The 9,103-nt window shown below is 38.1% G+C and overlaps 1 protein-coding gene across 1 annotated transcript in view; it reads right to left on the reverse strand.

Annotated features, from left to right (window-relative positions):
• Nucleotides 1-9,103, reverse strand: part of ANO6 (anoctamin 6) — a 144,227-nt gene that overhangs the window by 58,488 nt on the left and 76,636 nt on the right. The window contains exon 4 of the mRNA XM_006755573.2: nt 6,932-7,060. Within this exon, the coding sequence (XP_006755636.1) occupies nt 6,932-7,060 (129 nt within the window). The remainder of the gene's footprint in view (nt 1-6,931; nt 7,061-9,103) is intronic.

Raw genomic sequence — 9,103 nt, forward strand, 5'->3', positions numbered from 1 at the left:
TATATCATGTGTTCAAGAAGGTTTAGTAAGCAGAATAACGTATTTAATTGGGACTTAATTTAAATGCATGTGTTGGTGACAAATCCTTAAATGTGAGTGGACTGACCTGATGGGGGATCTACTCAAGTGGGTAACGTGTATTCACCAGAGGACACGAACAGCCCAAGTGATGAGCAGAAAATGGACGTGGATATTTAGATTATATTCACGTCCAACTTTTCTCTTTAAATGAACACGTTTGGCATAATTACAAAAATAAATACATAAATGGTAACTTAGGAAACAAATGGTCTGAGAATGAAAAAAAAAATCAACTACCCTCCACTGCTGAGATTACTATAAACATTTTAGGACAGTGTTTTCCAAAGTTACCTTCTTATACAAACAACGTGAAGCACTGCTTAAGCAGCAGGTCCCTGGCCCCTCTCCTGGAGATTCTACCTCAGTAGAGAAAGCACGGGCCTTAAATAATCCAGTTTTAATAAGCAAAGGAAATGACGCTTATCATCAGATGAGTTTAAGAGACACTGCTTTCCAGGACACACCTTTTCTGTGCATCCAGGCGGCTCTTTGTTGATTATTTATTCCCCTCAAGCCTGTTTTTATGAACATTCAGTGTGTAGTTGATTTTTCCCGATCCTTTACTTTTACTGATGACTCTTTAAAAAGTGAGACACAGGTGACTTTGGGAACCAGGGCAAAGGACAGCTTCTTCATTCAAACCTGAGGCCGACCTCAGAAGGACCAATCAGGGAAAGGGTTTTCTCTTCTCCACATCTTTGTGAGATGAAATGGGATGCTCGGACTTCCCTTTCCAGAATTTGACTGTCCTCTTTGTTTGTTTGTTTTTAAGGATTGGGTCCAAGAAAACTTCTCATTTTGGAAATAAAAAGCAAGATTTGGATTCACTGCTCATGTGCTGAGTACTGAAAAATAAACCAAATGTGCTTATACCAGCAACACCTTTTGTAGCTGTAATTTGACACAGCTGACACTAATTTAATTTATTCCTTTTAACCTACAGTCTTAGTTTAAAAGCAAGTAGGGTGTGAATGAAGGGGATAAAAATATAAAGAAGAGGTCCCTGCCTTAGTCTAAAATGTTAAGGAGTTGAAACTAGATCTGATTTTGCTTCCTAAAACAAAAGAGAGAACATCTACCCAAAGTTATCTGTGAAGGTAAAACCACCCAACACTGGTTGCCTTCATCTCTTCTTCTTTTTTAAAAAAGTACATTTTTATTGATTTTTTTGGGGAGAGACGAAGAGAGAGGGAGAGATAGAAATATCAATGATGAGAGAGAATCATCGATCAGCTGCCTCCTGCATGCTCCCCACTGGGGATCAAGCTGGTGTGGCATGTGCCCTAACTGGGAATTGAACCATGACCTCCTGGTTCCTAAGTCAATGCTCAACCACTGAGCCACACCATCTGGGCATATTCTTGTGACTGATATATTCTGTGACTGACCTCAAATAATTTTTAATGAATTATATGTAAGTAAACTATGTTAACAGTATTGGATAAGTAGGGAGCTAATAAACTATAAAAATTATACACTGCATGTTGTGGCCAATAACAAATGATTTTGAATTATCATCTTATTAGCTTCAAATAACCATACATTTAATGCACATAAAACTTAATGAGAAATTAAGCCATATGATCACTTCAAGATACAAAAAAATTAAAAAAGCATTTGATAAAATTTAAAACACAATTACAAAAACTCTTAGCAATCTAGAACTAAAAGGGAACTCTTTTAACTTTTTAAAAGAAAAATACCCCTAATTTACAGCAAATGTGATATTTAATGGTGAAATTGTTGAAACATTTCCATTGAAATCAGGAACAACACAACTGTGATCACTGTGTGTTACTGGTTCTATGCCTTAGCCATTGCACTTGGAAAAGAAAAAACAATATAAAGATGGCAATCATAGAGCAAAACTGTCTTTTATAGGCAATATGGTCTTCTGAGGAAACCTAACGTAAGTATTAGAAACTACTACAACTAAAGTGTATATTACCAAGGTCCCTCGATAGAACTTATGATCAATTTTTAACACACAATAGTACATCACAAACTACCATTTAAAATCCTTCTGACAAGAGCAACAAAAATTTAAAATAATAATAGTTAATGAAAACGTCCAAGATCTTCATGGACACTGTGACAAAACTTTTCTAAAGAATGTTAAGACTGCAATAAATAGAGTGATGTGCTGTTCTCGCCATACTAAAATGTCACGATGAACTCTGAAACATCCGAAGAGATCTCATCCAGCTTCTAGGCAAACCATTCCAACCTCATAACTCATCTAAAACTATGTATAACGGTTTCGAAAATGCACAGAATCTATAACCAATTAGTTGTCTCATATTATTTGAAAGTTTAGATATAATTTAACCACTCAGTTTTCAAAAATCTCTTTTTCTGTGGTCTCCATTGGACAAATCCATCTGCCTTACGCAAAAGAATTTTTAAGGTCAGATATGAAATACAAATTTTTACTTCCATATATAAAGTCTTCATCAACTTTAAAGAAATAAAATTTCAAATTTTAGGAATGTATTCTGCTGATAAAAACGATAACACATAGAACATATATTGCATTATTTTTGTGCTACCTCCACCCTCTTTACCATCATTGAATTACACTAGTACTTGGTCAGAAACACTACTGTTTAAAGGGAGGCCAAATGTCAGACAAAATGACATTAAAAATAGACCAATTCCTCCACTTGTTAGCAGTTCTAGGAAAATGAAATGGAAGGAAGAAGCATTACTAACAAAAGTCAGGAAGAGTAGGAAAATTACATGGAAATTTGTCTTATTTAAAACATTTTTGCTCTTCACAGTATAAGCATGCTTAGACATATTTAATCATTTACTGTGCCAGACATTGCTGCTGCCTACTGAACACACCATTCTCCCCTTCTTCATTAGTAAGAAAAGTCTAGTGTTTTTTCAGATATTAGGTGATTCAAGAGATGAAAGACGTGTCTTGCTTAGTCTATGCTAATGATGGTAATTCCACTCATCTTGCCAGTAGTTGGTTTGGAACAGATTTGCGATAGACAACAAACTATAAAAGGAAGTCTGCTTAGGGCCCTGTAATGGCACCTTTCTTCCCCCTTAAAAATGGGCCACGAGAAAGGCAGTCCCCGTGTTTGCCTCTGGATGTCTGGAATTGCAGCAGCCATCTGAGATCAAAGTGCAGCTAGTTTAGGAGCAGCCAACACTTTGAGGATGCCAAGACAGGAGCATGGAATGATTCAGAAGCATTGATTCCTGATGACCTCGTTAAGCCAATAAATTATCTAAACCAGAAATGGTCTTATCTTCAGGCTACTTCTTACATGAGAAAATTATTATTTCCTGTTAGTATTTAAGCCATTTTGAGTTTGATGTTCCTGTTACTTACCGTAAAAAAGAAAATTCAAACTGAATCTGCGCGGAGAACAGTACTGTCTAAATGAGCATTTATTACCGAAACTACTTATACTCACCCCCTTGCAAAATCTCAATGTAAACGGTTTATGCTTTTAAAGGGAAGGTGTGAGGTATCTCGAGTGTTTTCACTAATATAAGGGGACAAAGTTACATGCTATTTGGAGGTTTGGATAGAAAAATAATTTCTTTTTTGCCCATGGGAAGTGCAGCCTTTTACTCCTCTGCATTTTTCACATTTGTGGCCTTATTATGTCTAACTTTCTCCATCATCCCTAAAAAAGTATGTAACAGTAAGTACTCTTTAGATGAGCCCCTGGCAAAGTCAACCTGGCGTTGCTTCAGGAAATCAATATGATTTAGACTTCTTTTTCTCTCTCAAAGAAAACAGGATTGTGAAAATGCTTTTCCTTGGTGGTGTCTTAAATCTTGAATAAGACCAGACAGGGTGAATGTCAGAACTTGCAGATGTTTTTCAAATTAATAAAAATGTGCCTACAAAGCTGAGCTCTGCATTCTGGTGGAGTCTAAAATTAAGTAATGTGTACAAATAGAAACTCAAAACACTTCGAAGCACGGCTTATAAAAACCAACATCACAGTATATAAATCCATGAGTTCGGGGATTGCCGAAATTCGTGATAATTTCTTTTCTCCTGATTTATGAGACCTTCCCTGGGACCTATGTTTCCGTGTAAAGCAAATGCAGAACTTGTTAATAATGTAAGCAGCTCTGGGCTCCTTCTCCACGGCAGTGACGCTCTCGTCTAAAACAGAACTGCTTCCTTCCTGCTTTAATGGATTAGATTTGTTTAACTCACTTTCTGTGGTACTCAACCCAGCCCCACTGGCAGGTGGATGCTTAATGAATATTTGATGACAGTGACTACAACTGCACAGAAGATACCCTTGTGTCCACAGGAACATGCTAAAGTACTCTAAGCTCTTAACTCTAGTTATAAAATTAGTCAGTAACAGAAGGAGAGTCATGCCTTTCATAGTAATGCACTGTTTTAAGAAAACCCCAAATAGGAAAAAAGGAGAAGGGATTGAGAAGTACAGACTGGTAGTTACAAAACAGTCACCGGGATGTAAAGCACAGAATAAGAAATACAGTCAGTAATACTGTAATAACTGTATGGTGCCAGGTGGGTACTGAGAATATTGGGGGGGAACACTTTGTCAAATATATGACTGTCTAACCACTATGCTGTACACCTGAAACTAATAGAGTATCGAATGTCAACTGTAATTGAAAAAATATATATAAAAAGAAAACCCCAAATAAAAGGGAAGGGACAGGAATTAACATCTATGACCTAATACGTGTTGAAAATTTATATGACGTCTCTATATACTATTTTATTTTATTTTTAAATGCTTTTTAACCATAATCCTCTGGACTATGTATTCAGACTCCCATTTTCCTGAATCTCAGATGGCAGTAGTTGTATGGGGAGCCAATATTCTATGTACCAATAAGAGAAAATTCAGCCAATGAAATTATGTCACACCATTTATAAGATGTGCCCTGATATCAGAGTTATCAAAATGTAAAAAATAACAGGCATCTCAAAGATAATAAAATAGGATATTGATAAGAAAAATCACTGATGTCACAGAGCTAGTTAGTAGTCTTGGCAAAGACAAGCTCGCTATCCACCAAAACACCTGCTCCCCTCCCACAGTGTGACCTTCCTACTGAGAAATGGCTGTCCAGACAGAAGCTACACCATCCACCTCCCTGAATCCTGATCAATGAACACAACTGATGTGGTCACTTCCAGGCCAAAGAGGCAAAGAAGCGAGGGTACTGTCTCCATCCTCTCTTACCCGATCTACCATTGATAGGATGCTGATACCCACGATGATGAGAGAAACTGCCTGCTGTCCCTGCCTGGCAATAGAGCAGGGATCTGGAATGCTGAACATGGCAGAGCCTCTGTGTCTGCCCAGGTTCCTGACCGACTGCAGGGAAGAAAGCCCTGCCTGTACCCCCAAACCACGGTGCCAAAGAGGGATGCCACATTTAATTTAAAATGAGCAACAGCCTGGTCGGCGTGACTCAGTGGTTGAGCACTGACCTAGGAACCAGGAGATCACAGTCTGATTCCCGGTCAGGGTACTTGTCCGGGTTGCGGGCTCAGTCCCTAGTGGGGGGCGTGCAGGAGGCAGCCAATCAATGATTTTCTCATCATTGATGTTTTTCTCTCTTTCTCCCTCTCCCTTCCTCACTGAAATCAATAAAATTCATTAAAAATAAAATAAAACGAGCAATAAGTAAACTTTTATTTTGTTAAGCCACTGTCATACCGGGCTAGTGTGCAACATCAACTAGCATTACTGCAATACTGTTGTGGCAGAATTAGAATGTGAATGTCAGGTTCCAACGCCTAGAACTGATCCTGTGACACCGGGCGAGTAGAAACCTCCAAAACAAACAAACAAAAATATCCAAAATAAAACAGGACTGATCGCTTCATTTTAAGCAGTTTTCATCACTTGGTTTGAAGGAAGGGCGGACATAAATAGATTTAAGAATGATATATTTCACAGAGAAAGTCTGGACAAGGACAATTAAAGTTGTATGTGTGATAGCACAGATTCGAGGAAAAACAAAAACAAATGAAGAACGAGGGAGTGATTTCAAAAGAGGGTAGAAGGGACACTAACATGTATTCTCTCTTTTATGCCTGGCTTTGGTCTGATGCAGTTTGGGTTCAGGTAAAGAAGATCCAGGCAGGTGTTATAACTGCAGCCCACTCAGTGGTCTTGTATCTCAACACAGAGATAGATGGCCCTGTCACTTGACAGGCCTGAAGCAAAGGGAAGGGAGGAAGGAGCAGCTTGACGGGCAGTGGGTGAAAGGGAAGGACAGGAGGCGACAGAAAATGGGTGAGCTCCAGATTCAAGACAAGAGTTTGAACCCTGGCTCCACTATTTCTTGTACGAGAGCCCGTGACTTTGGGCAATCATTGAACCTCTCTAAGGGTCAACTCTTTCATCTAGGATGCTTATGATAACAGAATGCCCTTTACAGATTGTTATAAGAATTAAATAAGAAAATATACGCAAAAGGCATATATTCATGAGAGAGCACACACCGAATGTTAATCACTATTATACTTGGTGTCATTATTACCCATTAGCTTCTTTCCCCACCTAAGCACAAACAGCCCAGTGTGCTTTTAATACACATCTCTTCTACAGATAGAAAATACAATTCCTTGGAAGAAAGTCTGCTTTCAGTTGTGAAACCAACTGAGGTTAAGACCCTGCGAAGTTTCTACTTCAAATTAAAAATAAACAATTTGTTAACATGCCCTGAGGGAATGATGGGCAGAGAAAATACAAAGGCAAGGATGGTGTATGATATTTCAAATACCAGTTTCATTTTATTGCTTACATAAAAACAGCACTTTGTCAGTTCACAATATTATAAGGCGTAAAAAGAAAGGAAAGGAGCATAAAAAACTTACCCTTTGTTTTTCATTTGCACCCTTTTTATTGTTCTCTTTTCTACTTTCATCTTCATACACTAGAACAAAGTCGATTCTTCGCTGGCCGTCGTTAAAATAGAGTGAGTTGGGTTTCCCATTAAATTCTTCCTGTGTAAAATGTAAAACAAACTTTAATATACATTTTTGAAAAAAAATGTTTAATTGGCACATCGACATGTTTATAGAGAAAGAGAAATACATCTATTATTAGTTACTTGACAAAGATCATGGTCACCATGATTTTCGAAAGCATACTTTTTTCTTGGTGATAGTTAAGTCCTTTAATTGAGCGGTTTAGCATTATTCTACAAGTGCATGAAAGAATATCAGTACTGTGTATGTAACACACACATCCCAGAATTATTCCTGCCTCAAACAGCAAAATGAGTAGCATTTTGAAATGAATACAGTAGCCAGAGATGCTTAACCAAAGGACAGAAGTTTTTTTAACAAGAAAAATCTAAGACAAAGCACTGTTGATAAAAATCTCCTCCTTCCTATGTCTTATTTTCCAACTCTTCCGCCATTTTTCCTGACCTCTCTTGACCTTACCACTTTATAGAAGGTATTATTTCATAACCTTAAACAAATATCAGAAGATGCTTCAATATACACAGAAGCTACTGTGTGGTCTTTGGTTATTTGTTCCCAAGTTCACAGAAGAAACCCTCTCACTCCCAGGGAAAAACAAAATAAACAACCAAACCAAGCCAAACCAGCAACAGCAACAAAATAAATGAGCTTTTAAATTTAGATCTTAAAAGCCTATGGGTTAAAAACAAACAAACAGATAATGGCAAAACACAGACCTAATACAATTGAAAACAATCTCTACAACATATGGACTTGAACAGAATTGTTTTAAAAGCCTTGATTTTGTGTTCGCACACAACTTGTCAGGATGCTTACATTAGTTCTGTTGTTAAGAATCAGACTGCTTTTTAACTAAGTAATATTTTTTAATTTTTCAGTTTTTTTTTTAATTAAAAACTCCTGGGGATAATGCATTTTGCAGTCATTTGGTAGAGCAACTTAATCATTAAATGTGACTAATTCTCCTCTGCATTCACCATCAATTAGTACAAAAATCACCCAATTTTATCACCACTTCCTCCTTTTCTTCACACCTTTGAGATGTATGTTTTTGCTAAACATACCCAACCTGGTACTTGTGATTCCCTTCCTCTTTCCACCAGGGAGCCTGTGAAGGTTTATCAGTATTCGAAGCTCCTCCCATTTAACAGGTCATTCACCCGCGCAATGCCTGCTGCTGCTGCTATAACCTAGCTCCAAGCACCTGCGTCTCAGCCTCATTCAGCCAGGGACTCTAACCTCAAACATGGTTGTGCCTTGAGGTATCCCCTAGCTAAGGTATTGAAGAGGCACATCAATGCCTCAGGCCACTATCCAATTCTTCTATTTGCAATTTCACCGATTTAAAACCAATAAGTGTTCTTTTAGAGCAGTGGTTCTCAACCTGGGGGTCGCGACCCCTTTGGGGGTTGAACGACCCTTTCACAGGTGTCGCCTAAGACCATCGGAAAATACATATATAATTACATATTGTTTTTGTGATTAATCACTATGCTTTAATTATGTTCAATTTGTAACAATGCAAATACATCCTGCATATCAGATATTTACATTACGATTCATAACAGTAGGAAAATTACAGTTATGAAGTAGCAATGAAAATAATTTTTATGGTTGGGGGTCACCACAACATGCGGAACTGTATTAAAGGGTCGCAGCATTAGGAAGGTTGAGAACCACTGTTTTAGAGTATTTAAAGCTATACAAAAGTGCTAAGCCCTGTATTTCTCATTTCAGCTACATAGTCCTTGAAGTCACTTTGATTTCTCTTCCTTTCAATGAAGATGTTACCATTGGTCACAACCAGAGCAGCTGCTAGAGGCAAAATGTTAAGTAGGGGGAGGGGAGTTCTCAGAAAGGAAAACAGCAGGTGAGACAGGGTGGAACAGAGTCACAAAGACCCGATCATCATTGCAGAAGTCGGTAAAGTGTACAAAAGCAGCTTGCTCTCTATTGCCCACATTATGTTGCCGCTGGTGGTGTCCAGCAGGAGCTCCATGAAGTTACGAAGAATCAGGCCTGGAATGAGAACCACATTCGCACACGACTTCAGGCACT

The sequence above is a fragment of the Myotis davidii genome, unplaced genomic scaffold (genome assembly GCF_000327345.1).
Source record: "Myotis davidii unplaced genomic scaffold, ASM32734v1 scaffold290, whole genome shotgun sequence".
NCBI classification, from domain to species: domain Eukaryota; kingdom Metazoa; phylum Chordata; class Mammalia; order Chiroptera; family Vespertilionidae; genus Myotis; species Myotis davidii.